The sequence below is a fragment of the Dipodomys ordii genome, unplaced genomic scaffold (assembly GCF_000151885.1).
Source record: "Dipodomys ordii isolate 6190 unplaced genomic scaffold, Dord_2.0 Scaffold35, whole genome shotgun sequence".
NCBI classification, from domain to species: Eukaryota; Metazoa; Chordata; class Mammalia; order Rodentia; family Heteromyidae; genus Dipodomys; species Dipodomys ordii.
Genome location: NW_012267251.1, coordinates 8,564,693 through 8,580,932, shown reverse-complemented (window position 1 = coordinate 8,580,932; position 16,240 = coordinate 8,564,693). Strand labels below are relative to the sequence as shown.

At 44.2% G+C, this 16,240-nt stretch overlaps 1 protein-coding gene across 4 annotated transcripts in view; it reads right to left on the bottom strand.

Annotated features, from left to right (window-relative positions):
• Positions 1-3,310: 3,310 nt before the first annotated feature.
• Positions 3,311-16,240, bottom strand: part of Ppp1r12b (protein phosphatase 1, regulatory subunit 12B) — a 212,546-nt gene continuing 199,616 nt past the window's right edge. For 2 of the 4 annotated variants that reach the window (XM_013017501.1, XM_013017503.1), the window contains 2 exons: positions 16,091-16,141; positions 4,136-4,222 (listed from right to left, as the gene is read on the bottom strand). In XM_013017501.1, the coding sequence (XP_012872955.1) occupies positions 4,136-4,222; positions 16,091-16,141 (138 nt within the window). Of the gene's footprint in view, positions 4,223-16,090; positions 16,142-16,240 lie in introns of all 4 variants that reach the window. The other 2 variants (XM_013017500.1, XM_013017504.1) reach the window with 2 other exon arrangements.

Here is a 16,240-nt window from a genome sequence, read left to right as displayed (position 1 = left end):
ACAAAAGGGACTTTACATGGTGCCTGAGGACACGTGGTCACATGGAGAACTGGCTCCCCAACCCACATGGACAGACGGGAAGTCTTTCAGTACTTAACGCTGCCCTCAACGCAATCTTGCTGATGGGCCTGGGGAGCCCACATCCTTTACAGTGTCTGTGAGTGACCTGTCATTAAGTCAGAATGGTGACCAAGATTTGCAGCTATCACTGGGCCTAGGTTTGGGTGGGAGAATCTCTGACTAGCAACTTTGTGGGAATATGTGGCAGAGCCCCGTGACTCCTGGTGGTACTGGGGGAGGAGGGGGAACGACACCAGGGCCTGCAGCACTACCTCACTGCTGGGCTGCAGTAGGGACAGTGGTTCATCTGGTGACCCAGGCATTCCCTGCCTTACTGCCTAGCTGCACAATCCTGTAGACTTTTCCATTTAAAGTACAAAGTAGCTGGCAACACTTTAGTCTTCTCTTGATCAGGCTTTTGCTCATCTCAGCCCCCCCTTTTTTTTTGCCAGTCTTGGGGCTTGAATTCAGGGCCTGGAGTCTGTCCCTAAGCCTCTCTATGCTCAAGGCCAGTGCTCTATTACTTCAGCCACAGCACTACTTTTGTCTTTTTCTGTTTATGTGGTACTGAGGAATTGAACCCAGGGCTTCATGCATGCTAGGCAAGCACTCTATCACTGAGCCACCTTCCCAGCACTGGGGCCCACCTCTTAATGAGGGCTAACACTGTCAGGACCTTCTGCTCAGTGGTCTGGATGAGACACTGGTCAGAAATCCAGAGCCCAGTGTGGCTGTGCCCGGCTGTGTGTCTTCTCTCATCCCTGGCTCTATAATATCTCCTAGTAGAAAAACAGCTAGTAGTTTACTCAGCCTTTTATGGGATTTATGAACTAGTAAGTGGGACTTTAGCCTCCTCACTTCTTGATGGAATTGTAAAATAAGCTTTGTTTTGTTAGGGAGAATAGGTTCAGAGAAATGTGAAATACACCGGTGGTCTTGGCAAACAACAAATGCATCTAGGTCTCCTTAAACAGGGCAAGGGCTGGCAGAGAATCAGGACAAGCCCAGAAGAGAAGCAAACACATCCCACAGTTGGGTAAAGGCATGGAAGGTTCCAGAAATTACGAATTAAATGGGCCTAGAAAAGAAACAAATTCATTGACTAGGTCCTAAGTCATGCCTGGTCTTCAGATTTTTAGAGGCAACACCCTGAGACATGCATCACCCTCACAGAGGCTGGGCTGGGCTGGGCTGGGGGTCAGCACACCCTGGAGGGATCTGCAAAGGACCAGTAGCTCCTGAAAGCCAAGCAGGCAAACTCCAGCCAGAGAATGTCTGCAGTGGCCCAATCATTGTTCCCAAAGGTATGGCTTGCTAGTTGAAAAATCTCAAATCAATGAGAACAGAGGGCGTGAAACCACAGAGATTGTTCATTCCCTTCTCTAGTTTCCTGTAACATCTCTACCAAGACAGGCCCGAGACCTGCCTTGCTGTGCTAGGGGGTGCTTGTGAGTGAAGAGGGCGGTTCGTGGCTACTGGGAGGACCCACAATATGACACTGGCCAAGAAGGAAAAAAGGTGTGGCATTGCCAATACCATGAGAAAACAGCTGGCTACCAGAAGGCCTATAACCACTCCCTCAGAGGTCTGCCAGCCAATGTAACTCTGAAGAAATGGTATATTGTTCTCTGGAAGAGACCAGGATTCACAAGTTTCTTTGTTTTTTTAAATAAAAGGACTGACTTAAGAGAAAGCACCTGAAACCTAGGGTGGTGTGTGCTTTCATGAGTTCTTGGTTAGAGAGTACGGTGTCATTAAGGGAGCAAAACTCCCTGGCAAGAAGCATCTATAGCACGCAAGGGTGTGTGAAGCAACAAGCAGAGTAGAGGCCAACCTGGGTTCTAAGAGCCTGCCTCCCACGCTGGGGAAGGCACAGGGACCTCAGGGAACTTTGTCACTCCTCCATCTGGCCTGTATGGAATGGGGGTGGCTCGAAATGTTTTCCTATTAATCTAATTTTCAGGTCCTGAGAAAGAGGCAGCAATCCCTTCTTCCTCCATGCCCAAGATGCGCCAAAAGAATCATTTAGCCAAGGCCTTGTTGACTTCCTTTCCTAGAATGAAGAAAATTATTATAGTGGAAGAAATGGAGCTGTTCATTCTCGTTCAGCATTCTGTGAGAACCAAGCTTGCAGTGAATGCCCCCTAATAATGCAAAGTCCCAAGGGAGAAGCAGCTTCTCTTGAAAAAAAAATGGGTGACTACAGAAGAGAGATTGTACACTCTTGTAGGGTCTTGTCAGAGGTGACATGGCTTCTATTCTGGAACTGAGATCTTGAATTACAGCTGCTGCTTTAAGAGCATGGCCATCGATAAGGAAATTGCATTTTCAGAAAGAAGCTAGCAGAGGTAGTATATGTTAAGAGAACAGACCACTATCCACACTGCGCATCACCAGCAACCCCAAATGAAGCGTTAAGTGACCTGTACACTCAAGATGAACCAAGGGATAAAACTATAAAAAGCAAATACTATCGCTGAGAACTAATGACTTAATTGTGTTGGAATTATGGAGCGCTCTGTCTGTACTGGGGCATGATATTCTCAAAGGCTGTTTTTGTCTGCAGGACAAAGATACAATAGACACAAATAGCTTGTCATGAGGACTTGGGGCATGGCTCAAGTGGTAGAGCACTTGTCTCATGAAGCTGAGTTCAATCTGCCAAAACTCTCTGGTTATGAGAACTGTCCAACTTTCACATAATAAATACATACCCACCCAACCACCAGAGGTTACTTGACCATGGGTGAAATATATGGTAGCGGGGCAGTCCCTGTGGAACAGCCGAGCGCCAGGCCAAAGGCCCTCTGGGCCGTGCCACTCTAAAACGCCACGACTCTCATCATGGGTTGGAAGTACCACATCTCTTTAAACCTCTATTTAGCAGTCATTTGTCCTGTTGGCTTCTAAGAAAGCAAATGACTCTTCCCTAAATCTCATCATCAGAAACCATCAAGTTTACCATCATTCTCACAGCACAGCTATAATGCTGCAGTGACCACAGACATTCTACTTTCACCACGTATGTCTTTCTACACGGCTTCCACTCCCCAGTCCAGCTTCCAACAATTTGCCTTTCCATTCCTCAGGCCTTCTTGCAATGACTTCATTCCTCAGTAATAGGTGTTAGAGCAGTCAGGAGCACGAAGCAGGAGATGAAGCAGCCTAGAGTTTTCGGAGGCTAGATTTTCAGTACAGAAAATCATTTTGCTGGGGAAGACAAATGGGAGATGTGAACAATGGTTCTAGCTTTTCAGGGAAAAGGGGTTATGATGCTGTCACCAAGTTACCAGGATGATGATAGTGATGGTTTTCTGGTCTCCAGAGTAATGATTTCCTATAATGTCCAAAGACGACTGTCAGGTATTCTGTTCCAGCTTGTACACCATCAGTTAGGAGGCAAGAGGAAGGGAGAATAAGACAGAAAGTACAGGAATAGGTGAGGTCAGGGCTATCTGAGCCTTGGAGAAAGGGAGGAATAAGGGCTAAAACTAGTCAGGGATGTTGGTTATGGATAGAAAAATCTGAAAATAAGTCAGTTTCTGAAGTGAAGCATAATAAAGAACCTTGAGGCAGTCATGGCCACCTAAGACCCTAGTAAATACGGCTGCAGAGGCAATTCTGCAGTTCCTTCCACATCCTCCCCTTTCTCTTGGCATCCTAGACAGGGTCCTGGACTCACCCACATCAGAGGGCACTGTAAAGGTCAGCGTAAAGGCTGTGGGGAGAAGCCTTACGTGTTTGGACCAAATCCAACGTAGATAAAGCAGCAGTGCGGCAAGAAGTTGGGGTCCACAGCTGAGCTCGGTTTACTCCACAAGGCCTTCTCCAGAAGGCTTGAAGGATCACAATCATGCTTCAATTAAAACTGTCATAAAATCTGGGGTGGGGGGCATGGAGGGCATGGAAAATCAAGAGTGCAGAGAGAAATGTACAGTGCAGAGGTGACTGAAGAGTTAAAAAAAAAAAGTCCTTCCACCCAAACATTTACTTCTTTTGGCTGGAAAGCCATGGCTGGAAAAGAGGGTGTGAGGCAGCAAATGCTCTCCCTCTCCTCCAAAGTCTGGAGCCTAATCTATTTGGACAGTTTGCTGATGACTCTGATGAGGGCACCATTTTCATCTTTCAGCCTCTGGTTGTCAGATTTCAGTTCTGTTAACACCTGTGGTGAGAGAGAGAAAGGTGTGTGAAAGCCTGGCATGACCGCCTCTCCTGACCAGGCAGCTGAGCGGGGCCCCCTGAGGCAGCATGGGTGATGAAGTGTCACCACCCTTCTCTCAGGACAAAATTCCCTTGAATCTTATTGACTAAACTGGTAACATTGACATTTAGAGGAGCCACAACCCTTCATCTTTTGAGCTAGTACACACATAGTAGTAATACAATATTTCTTTCTATGTTCCATGCTGCGCATTCTTCTATTCTATCAAGCCGGGAGTTGTTTCAGATTGTTTCTACCCCTTGAATGCGCCGCTAGCCTACAGAAACTGAGATGACTGCCAAAGTTGTCTGGTGAGGACATGCGGAAGGAATTCAGAGCGGAGGTCACTGTTTTATACTCATGAATAACAAAATGCAAGCTGAGGGGCAGAACTTGATTTAAGAATCCTCCTCCTGAAGCTTTCAGTGAACAGAATCCATCCAAATTCTCATCCATCATTTTACACACACACAACCTATGTTCAAATTGAAACCCAGTGAACTGCTGGCAGCTCATTCCAATAATCTCTGATGACTGAGATCTGAGAATCAACACCAAGATGCTTATTAATCAGCAAAACCTAGAATTGGAGGTGTGGCTCAAGTGGTAGAGCACCAACTGTGAGAAAAAGCTCAGAGAGGCGCTAGGAAGGTGGCTTAGTGGTAGGGTGCTTACCTACTATGCATCAAACCCTAGGTTCCATTACTCAGTACCACATAAACAGAAAAAGATGGAAGTGGTGCTGTGGCTCAAGTGGTAAGAGTACTAGCAAAGAGAAGCTCAGGGACAGTGCCCCGGCCCTATGTTCAAGCCCCAGGACTCGCAAAAAAAAAGAGAGGAAAAACCTAGGTGAAAGTGTGAGGTCCTGAGTGTGTGTGTGTGTGTGTGTGTGTGTGTGTGTGTGTGTGTATGTGTAGTTATAGAGTTGCAAGACAAAGGAAATACTAGGTATATATTTAATTTCCCCTTTGTTACCTAGAGATACAAGAGGCTGGGCACCAGTGACTCACACCTGTAATCCCAGCTACTCAGGAGGCTGAGATCCAGGATTGCAGTTCAAGTCCAGGCAGAAAAGTCTGTGATGATCTATCTTCAATTAACCAGCAAAAAGCAGGACTGGAGGCGCAGCTCACATTGTAGAGAACCAGCCTAGCAAGTTTGAGGCCCTGAGTTTAAGACCTAGTTACTCCTTAACTCCTTTCCCCCACCCCCACTACACTACAAAAGGGCCTTATAAGCCCTCTAAAGTTTTAGGGAATAGTGTGACAATTCCAGGAAATAGATATTTATGGAAGGAGGGGCCGGAGTTCTGTCACCTTGGAACAGGACACATTACGTTGTCCAACTTGTGGAACAGAAAAAGCAAGCTTCGGCTTAGAGATCCCAGTCTTCATTATGTGATCGGGTAGTTGGCAAGCATGTTATACATCTGCAATGGGCTGCTGATAAGGACCCGGTAGGATTTAGGTTAGAGGCTAAGTATATCTTCACTATGAAGGCTCCAGAAATCTTTATCTTCATCTACTCAGTGCAGATGTCCTCTTACTGACTGGTTACCCATACCTACAAGACCCCTGTGGCAGGCAAGACCCTCAGTTGTTAGGAAGCCTGTTTAGTTTTAGCTTTTGGCTCTACTATTCGACCACTTAGAGGCTCTAACTGTTCTTTAAGGACTATTATCTTTGTTTCCTCAGTCTTGCAAGCACGATGCAGATTAATCAAATGTGTGTGTGCAGTTATGCATGACAGATGCATAGAGAATTTGCATTAAGGGGAACAAAGGGAAAACACTATGAGTATTACGATGCAGGAGACACTCACTAGGCTCAGGAACCCGATACAGCTGCCATCCATATTTCCATAAACTGAACCAAGTCTTCCATAACTAGGTCAAGGCACCCAGCTACTTTAGTGGCAAAGCTGTGCCCAATTCCAAAGATCTGTCCTCCATCATAGATGGTATAAGGTCTGCCCTGGGCTATGCGGGCCTTGTACAGATACCTCCCTAACTCTTGCATAAGTTTCCACCCAGTATCTGTGTTACCTAGGTAACTGGCACATCTGGAAGTCGTCTCCCCCCCCCCCCCCATCCAGTGTGGCCACACCTTTTCCCCACCCGGCCATACCTCTTCCTGTCCATGGCCTAGATAAGGCCTGGCCTGGGAGTGGGTGGCCTCTTTCGGCCATGCCTCTCCATGCACAGTGGGGCGGAGGTGTGGGGGGATTGGGGGGGGCAGCAGTTCAGTAAATAAACTTATTTTCCTGTCTGAATACCACATGATGTTCTCTTCACCGGCTACCTAATGAAACCTACCTATTTAGTATAACTTACAGATGGGAGTGAAGATAGAAAACCAAAGACAGAAACTGTTACAACTTGGGAACAAATTCTAGTACTGTCATTGTTACAACAGGATCCACATTACTGTAGGCAAACCATTTGACTTCTCTACATCTTTATTTTTGTAGCTACGAACAAATAATAACCTGGCTCTACTTTCTCATGAGGTAGGGACTCTGGGAGGCTGATAAGAGGTAACATATGTGACAATGTGCTGATGTTCGTAATGTGCTTTGTGATACTGAGGATTCCTGTTACCACTCTTGAGTTTTCCCATGAATGTGGGAGGGTAGGCAAGTAATTTACTAAGATTCAATCCTGAAAATATCAAGTTTTAGTTTTTGACCCTGCCTCTCCTCCCTCCAACTCAATCAAGGCTACTCTGGCTGTCTTCTCTTTTATGCCTGTATTCCTGAAGCCTTGCTCTTTAGAACTGGGTGCTCAGAAAGTCATTTCAATAAAATTTTTTAGAAACAATCATTCCATGGTGGCCTCGTAGAGTCTTACTTTCCCTTCTTTAGTCCTAATCCTGGGGCCTGTAGCCTGGGTGGAGACCCTGAAAACTGGATCTTGGTAACAGGATTCCATGGGCAGGAGGAAGCTATATATGGCCATGGATCACATTTCACTGCTTAGCAGCTCATCAAATAAAAACTGAGCTGCATTTTTTAAATGTACAATTTGTTGAGCTCTATTGATTTATTTCCACATTAAAAACTCAATTCCTTGGGGGGAGAAAGATGGGCAAGGCAACTTCACAGCTGCAACATGCTACAATTGACATCTTAAGGGAGTGCCCAAAAGTACAACAGTGGAATGTAGAAATCAAGTGGGGGAGGGGTAAATCAACATTGTTATCTGGAATTCACTTGAAGTTAGAGAGATTAAAAAAGGACATATGTGACAACACTGGAATGTATGCAGCTTTGTAACAAGGTTTTATCATTTAAAACCTGAGCTTCTTCTAGATTCCTAGCATACCACAGTTTGGACAAATAAAATCAAGTACCTGTTTTCTCAAGTGTTACTTCTTAAATATGAGGATTGTTAGGGATGAAGGGGACATGGATGCTGGTGCTTTAGAGTGCTAGGGCGAGGCTAGCTGTGGGTGAGAGCGTCTCAGAATGAGTCTTGCTTAAGCTGTCTTGTCTTCCCAAATACATGGGAAGTGGGGAAGGAATCATCCCATCTACTCTGTTGGTAAGTGACTTGCACTACATATACACAATTTCTCCAGGGGGATTACTGTTATTTATTTTTGTTGGTCATGGGGCTTGAACTCTGGGCCCGAGTGCTGTCCCTGAGGTCTTCAGCTCAAGGCTAGCACTTACCACAGCGCCACTTCCACTCTAGGTTACATCCTGGGCCACTTCTGGTCATGCTGCCCATCTGACCACAGGAGGGTCCCAGGCCATGAGGTCACATCCAGACTCAATGTGGCCACACTTTTCCCCCACCTGGTGATAAGAGTTTCACAGCCTTTCCTGCCTGGGCTGGCTTTGAACTGCGATCCTCAGATCTCAGCCTCCTGAGATGCTAGGATTACAGGCGTGAGCCACCGGTGCCTGGCTTTATTATTTTTTAAAAGCCCAGCAGGGCAAAATTTCTTGATCCTACTGTCGGTTTGTTTTGGTTATCTTTTCCTGCTGTCAGGGGTTAGCAAATTTTTGTTGTGCAGGATCAGATGGCAAATCTTTCAGAGTCTACAGGTCATACCATCTCCATTGCAACAACTCAGTTCTACTGCTGTAGCATGGAAGCAGCCACTGATACATGACAATACAAAAACAAAAGAGCATGGCTCATTTTCCATAACATTTTATTTATGGACACTGAAATTTAAATTCCATATAATTTTCACGAGTCATGAAATATTTTCCTATTTATTTATCTCTGATTACTGGTAAGCTCACAGGCCACAGGAGTTTGCTATCTTTGCTGTAGAAAGTCTTATGCCAGGCAATGACATTCCTTACAACTGAATGTTCTTTGGAAGCTAGCCTTTCTGAGGATTGAAGTGCTGAGAAGGCAGAATGCTGTCCCTCATCCCTCAGCTGTAATGCTGGCATACACTGAACTTGCTCAATATACCCTTCCCAAATTGTTTAGGTTGTACGGTGCCAAGTATGTGGACAGCTCTATCACAGATGACGCTGAATTTTGGTTCCTTTGTTTGTTCTTTGAGTGACCTTGGACAAATTTTTGAATCTATGACTCCATTAAAGAAAAAAACAGGCCAGGCGTTGGCAGCTTATGTCTGTAATCCTAGCTATTTAGGAGGCTGGGATCCAGGTTCAGAAACAGCCTGGGCTGGAAAGTCGGTGAGACTCATCTCCAGAAACCACCAGAAAACCTCAAGTGGAGCTATGGGTCCAAGAGGTAAAGTGCTAGCCTTGAGCAAAAGAGCTGAGGGGCAGTGCTCAGGCCCTGAGTTCAAGCCCCATTACAATAAATAAATAAATAAACCAACAAATAAATAGCTGTAAAAAACACACACATACACACACACAATGATTCTGGTTCTGAGGAATCAATAAGAAAAAAGATACAAAGCACTCAGCACAGGCCTTAATACATGACAACTGTTATCATGCTTATTAATTTTGCCCTTTTGTTTTGGTTTGTTTTTCGGTTGGTTGTGGGGCTTGAACTCTGGGCCTCGGTGCTGTCCCTGAACTCTTCAGCTCAAGGTTAGTGGTCAAGCGCTTGAGCCACAGAGCCACTTCCTGTTTTCTGGTGGTTAATTGGACTTCCCTGCCTACGGTGGCTTTGAACTGTGATCCTCAGATCTCAGCCTCCTGAGTAGCTAGGATTACAGGTGTGAGCCACCAGCGCCTGGCTAATTTTGCCCTTTATCCCATACTGCTACTACAACAATGAAGAAGGAGATTAAAAATAGACATTTTTGAGGAATATGCGTGTATATGTGTTTGTGTGTGTGCATGTGTGCACGTGTGCGCACAAGCGTGTGCACACCTGAGTGAACCCCCAGCCTCAAGCAGGCAAAGCACATAATCTAACCACTACGCTAGCTGTGGGTGAGAGGATCTGGGATTGAGTCTTTCCTGAGCTGTCCCAGTTCTTTTCCAGCAATCTTTGGAATTGGTGGTATTAAAGGCTAATGTTAAAGCATGGACTCTGGACCAAATGCTGGCTGCTCTCAGGCCATAGTAGCACTTCCCTTTCAATTTTCTAACTGTGATAGCATCTGCAACAGGATATTAGCTCAGCCCTATGGTAATTTGGGTGCTTCAGTTCTAGTGGATATTAGTTGCCAGATACTGACCCTGAAGGCAAAAACAAATAGGCAGAAAAAGAACAGGCCCTGGTCAGGACTAATTAGATTGTTACCGAAAATTAAAAACTCATTTCAGGGCAGTAGTGACCCCATCACACTATCTTGGGATAGGAAAACAAGCTGCCTGTGAGCTTGCCTTTCATATCCATAGCCAGGGGAAGGCTCCAGCTTGCCAAACACATTTTTTGGTGTTAAGTTGAAAATAAATTCTTGCTCTCTGTTCCACTGCCTGCCATCTCCCTTGCAAAACCAGTCCCACTAGGGAAGGACTTGCTGTTGGAGGGTCTCGTGTTTCTAGGCTAGGTTTTGCCTCACAGTCCACACACTTGGAGTGGGAAAGGACACATCTCTAGGAATAGGAAATTTGTGACAGATGAGACAAATGCCTCTGAAGGAGGCGGGGAGGATAGAAAATTATTGCAGAAAGAGGCAATTCTGTTCCACTGGTGAGATGGAGGATATTTTGGCTGGTAGCGAAGCTGAGCCATAGTTCTAGTCTTTTCTTCCCAGCAATATTGTTACATGTGTGTGTGTGTGTGTGTGTGTTTTACATGTGGATCTCAATCCTAGTTGTAAAAATGGAAGCTCTGGAGAAAAAAATGATGCCCGAGTCACAACCCAAAGCACGTATTCCTTGGGATAGGCCTAGGCACAGATATGTTGACAGTTCCTCTCCAGGTGGTTCTAATGTGCAGCTGAGGGTCCTTGTCCTTGTTTTCTCAGCTCTATCTATAATATGGAGTCCACAACCATCCCCAGTTGCTGATGACCAGAGCAAAGTTGCTGACTGAGAAAGCTCTATCTCAATTTGCCAAGCCTCTGTTTGTGTGTGTGCGTTTAGCTGAGTGAGCAAGTCCATATTAAGTCCCTAAGGAAAGAGACAGTCAGGTGGTGATCTTACCAAATATACTGCTGGCCCAGATGAATCTCTCTTCAGGCTTCCCTTAACCCTAGGCAGCTATGTCCCATTCTATGGTCTTAGTCCTGGCTCTTTTTATCTCCAGATGACCAGACTTTAAAGGCACCTGCACATGAGGCTCTGATGGAGGACATGAGCACAGGGCTTCTGGAACCAAGAACAAGAGTAAACCTGCCTGGAGTAATAGAGGAGGGAAGTGAGGTGTAGAGGAAAGGCAAGAACTAGAGCTCCTGGGTGTCCGAAGACTCGATGGATTCCGAGAGTCTGGCCACCACACGGGTCAGGGCCCTGTTCTCAGCCTGTAGTTGCTCGTTCATCTGCTTCAAGGTTTGAATCTGTTTTAGCTGGTGGAGATTCTGCAGAGAGTGAGACATGGAGGGGACAAACACACAAGACAGAGACAAGACAGACCAGAGAAGAAAAAAGTAGGACAAAGAAACCATGTGACTTTTTGTTTTTGTTTTAGTTTGCATGCAAAGAAGGAAATGAGAAAGGCAGGAGTAATGAGAGCAAATTATGTACAGGGTGGTGGTGGAGAAAAGCCCAGGGAGGGGAGAGTTGTGGTTGTGATTCTTGGCCCAGGTCTAAGTGTGCTGAAGGTCAGCTGTATGAACATAACCACCAGGCTCTTAAAAATCACATCTGGATTGCTTATAAGAATGACAGTCTACCAAGTGGCTTGGGGCCTTCTGAACCAAATTCACATGGTTGAACCACAGCTTCAGGGACCCTATTTAATTGTCACTGATGATAGCTCAGGATTCAGTGTGGTCCAAATTCAGCTGGTATTCCCTTCCCCCTGTCTTCTCACCCATACTTGACCTCCTCCCCCACTTACTTTCTTTCTGAATTCTTCTCTTTATTCACTTCATTAAAAAAAAATTAAAGCAAGGAAAACAAGAGGGGAATATTTAAGTACTCTCTGCATATGGCATGTACTGTTTAGAATGAAGTGCATACCAAAATTATAACTGTCAGCTCTCTGAATGGGTCCTCTAACCGGCTTTGTAGGAAGCTTCATTAAGCCTCCTAGATCTTCTCAGCAGTGTATAGAACTTGTTTAGAATCCCCCAACTGCTAGCCTGCCTCTGACCTGATATATATGATTATATGCATCACTAAGTTCACAGCTAGCTGTGTTCTCTCTGTCCCAGTTCATGTTAATGCTGGAGGATGCTTAAAGATGCTCACAAGCAGACCCATATTCTGGAAATTGGAACTGCACAATAATGCAGAAATCATAAACATCCAATGATAATGGAGTTGGCCAGATCAATGCACTAGTCCAGCCCCTACAGTCTGTCATGTGGCAAATGAATAGAATAACCAGCCCATGGATATTCTTACTAATACCCTAAAGGGTCCATAAGGGACTCAGAGACTTCAGTTTGCCCATAGACCTGCATATTCTGATACATGTCCTTCCTAAATCATCATTTGCACTGACCTTGAAACTAAAACTATGAGCTCTTCTGGAGGAGGGAAATGATTTTGTTATGCAAATAGGCTTTTGTGATGAGGACCAACAAGCCTGTGGTTATTATGATGACAAAAGGCTTCCAGGTAGCAGAGAAAAGTCCTTATACTCACACAATGAGATGGATAGAAATAAAGGTTAGTATGGTAATAGTTAAGGTATGAAGCAGCAAGGAAATGAAAGGTAGCATGAGGGAAAAAACAGTGAAAAGGAAAAACAAGCAGAGACAAACTGCTGAATAGCTCTCTGCCCAAAGAGGGCGAATTTCCACTTTGGAACAAAGACAGGGAAGCCAAACAGTTTATGTAGTCTCTGAGGGTAGAAACAGTTGGCCATCTTCTTTGCCCACTGTTAAGTATCTTGGTCATGGAAGGGACGGAGGAGGGAGATCATAGTGCAGCATAAGGAAGAGTTTAAAGAAATGAGCAGGATTTAAACTTAATTACCAATGGAAAGCCCCTAGTTCTCATCCTTCATTGGTGTTGACATTGGACCAAAGCTTTCAACATAATCATTGTCATTATATGAAGTGATCTTTGTCTCCAAGGAATATTACAGCCATGAACTGTGAAAGTAAGTTAGTCTAACATGTGAGCACAAGCAGACCCAGGTGGAGTAATTTGGAGGTTATCAGCATGAAGGAGAAAGGCAGGAAACAATCTAGTGGGATGTTCCATAGGCACAGAAAGAAGTTGAAAGAGAAGCAGGTCACAGAGCAGGTCGGGCAAGCACAGAACTTAAGGGCAAGCTTGGCTAGTGGCATTTTTAGAGTAAGCAAAGTAGAAATTTCAGCACCAATCTAAAAGGAGACTGGCTCCTAGGCTTCTCTCATGCAAGGACCTGGGAAAGGCAAGGAAAAGGTCTGGCAAGGAGGCCAAGGCTAAATGGAGGATGCAGTAGTAATCAGGTTTGGTATGGGCACATTTAAGATCAAGTGCAGGCTCAGCATAGCTCACACTCACATGCACACTTGTCAGAACTGGCATATAATTCTACTCCAATCCAGGACCTGGGTGGAGTTTCTCCTGGGGAGAATTTGTAAATACTTACTTACCTTTCCAGTTAAAGGCAAAAAAGGCACAACTCATTTCTCAACCACAGAGCTCCACATACTTCTGGGAGAGCCTATTCCATGATTCCATATTTCACCTAGCCTTTGTGTTTTGTTTGTTAGAGTCAGAAAAACAGGTATTGGAGTCACTCTCTGTCTTTGGGCATCTACTGTGGTTTGAAGGAATCACCAGAGGTCAATTCTACAAATGCTGCTCTGGGGAGGGGGCTGAACATCTGTATAACCTGGATATGTACAAGCACACAGACTGACTGCCACCAAACCCAAATTTGACAAGATTGTTACATGCACTGTTGGTGAGCTACCTGGTACATAAAGATTTTGGCCACTAATCAAAATATCCTGGTTGAAGAATTCTGATATAAAAAAGCATTTCTTCAGCTTCTTTAGAGCCAGTCACAGCAATTTGGTGACATTTATATCTGTGTTGTAAAGTTTCTGCCTTCTAAGAACACGCATGCTGGATTTATGTTTATGACTGGAAGGCTCTGATGCTCCTCCCCCTCTCCAGTCCCCTAGGGGGAGCTGGATGATTTGCAAATCTAATATATTAGGCTCTGATTTGAGCAAATTATGTTTAGGAGCTTTAGAGCCTGCAGGCATTTCTTTTCTACTTGGCTCTGTAATTGGTAATGGAGAATAATGGCAACTGGATGAATGTGGATTTTTTGAATGAGTGGATTTTTTTTTTTAAAACTAAAAATCAAAACAGCTTACCTACTGATTTGGGAACCAAACAGTCACGATCTGGCTCTACTTGAAAATTTAAACAATTGATTTTAGTTTCGGATAAAAAAGAACAGACACTTTAATGCATTAGAATTTCTATTGAGAAAAGAACTCATGACTTAGTTTAGGCAATCACAGCTTGACAGGATAAGGAGAGAAACATTTAAGTATCTCAATTCATAGGATTGAGAGCAATTAGAAAGGTATCTGTACAAACTAATCTCAGACTACTTTAGACCACTTGGTCCTTGTGTGTGGGCCTGAGTGGAAATAACAGAGTTCTATGACTGTTGAGTACCGTCTGGCTTTTTGGTTCCAGGCTATTTGCTGGGAAGATACCAGCCTCCTTTATGTGCTCCAGATCAGTATTTTAGGTCATTTCTGTCCCCTAGCTCCCCCAAGGTAGGGCCTTACTCCAGGCTATTGTTCATTTCCTTGAACTTATGATTTTTCTAACTCTGCTTCCCAAATGCTGGAATTACAGGCAATCTGCTACCATGTCTGGCTTTAGGCCATTTCCTAATCAGTAATACTGACAGCTGTCTAATAGCAGAGTACAGATGGTATAACTCAGAGGGTCTCAAATATAGAGGAATCCCCATGCAATGAGGAAACATGGCTATTCATTCATTTAGAACTGTTTGGTAATTCTACCAACCTGCTCTAAGTGGGAGAGAATACTTCTGTATGGTAAATGAGGTGGGTTTGGAAAAATCAGAGGATAGAGAAATTCAGTGGTGTTGGGGTAATGTTCTATCAGAAGAATTAACCAGTTATTATTTCTATTTTTTGCTGCTCTAAATCAACATGGAAGATTTAAAGCATTTGAGATATGAGCAGGTATTGCTTGAAATTCTATGTGAATGTTATCAATCTTAGCTTTGGGATGGTGAGTAGGAAATATAGAGTCAGGGTTCTGCATTTCTACTTCCTTCTGGAATTATAAAGAGTAACAGAGTAGAGGATCTGGCTAAAACTATGATTCTGTCAGGTCTTATAAAGCCTTTTCCAGTAAATAACCTATCTTTTTAGGCTGCTGGAACAAAAGTCTTTCCTAAAGGGCTCCAACTACATATCAGAGATCCTTGCTCATGGAAGGAGACTTAGGGATTAACCTTATGGTGTTCTAGAGCTTTTGCCTCATATATCCAGAAAAAAAAAAGAAAAAAAAGAAAAAAGGCTAAGCAAGTGGTAAGTGATTGTGGCCCTGTGCATTGTAGGATTTAAATATTCTAAAATCAGATCCAGGAAGTTCTATGTACCTGCAGCTCTCTACCTCCCCCTTCCATAGCAAAGGGACCCCCTTGGATAGAATGCTGGATTTTAGCAAACTGCTGAGAACAGCAAATGTCCATTAAAGTGGCCAGCAGAATTGACTTTCAATGGCTATTGAAGGTCATGGAGAGAGGAAAGAGTAAAGTCATGAACCTTGAAGTATGTCTGGTGGCATGTGCTTATTCTAGTGGGAAAGTGCTGAGTATACCAGGATACTGCAGGGGAAATAGACGGGGACAGGAAATCAATGTGTGAATAATTTTTTGCTCTGTTGCAGAATAAGTCAGTCTATGCTCCTTCCTGTAAGGGGAGGGTAGAAAAGATATTAGAGAAGAGCTACTAGCTGTACCCAGGCTTTCCTGAGCTTAGTGGAGCATCTGCAGAGCTAGAGAAAATATTCTGGCCTTTTCATGGAGCCTCTCAAAACAGAAGGTTAGAAAACCTTAAAAGTTCAACTTGGCTTTACTTCTAGCCTGTCAGATCTCCCCACTAACCAAACACAGCATTTTAGAAAGCTTATGTGATAGCCATAGTAGATGCATATGAGCTAAGAGAGCCTCAGAAATGTCTGTTCACTTCCACCTTACAGCGCACATCCACTCTTCTTGATAATGTTCAGTTTGTTGTGAAATTTAGAGGGGGCAGGCCTATTTTCAAGTATCCAGTGTCAGAGGGCATTCAGAAAATAGGCACACAGAAAGAGAAAATATCTTCATACCTTCATCTCTTCCTCCATTTCTGACATTTTTCGCTCCAAGGCTCGCCTTTCCTGTTTAGAAACAACGAACCTGTTGAGTTTGCAATAGATTTAGAAGTAGTCGCAATCCTACCATGTGATTAGCATGGTTCTAGCTAATGATCAGGAAAG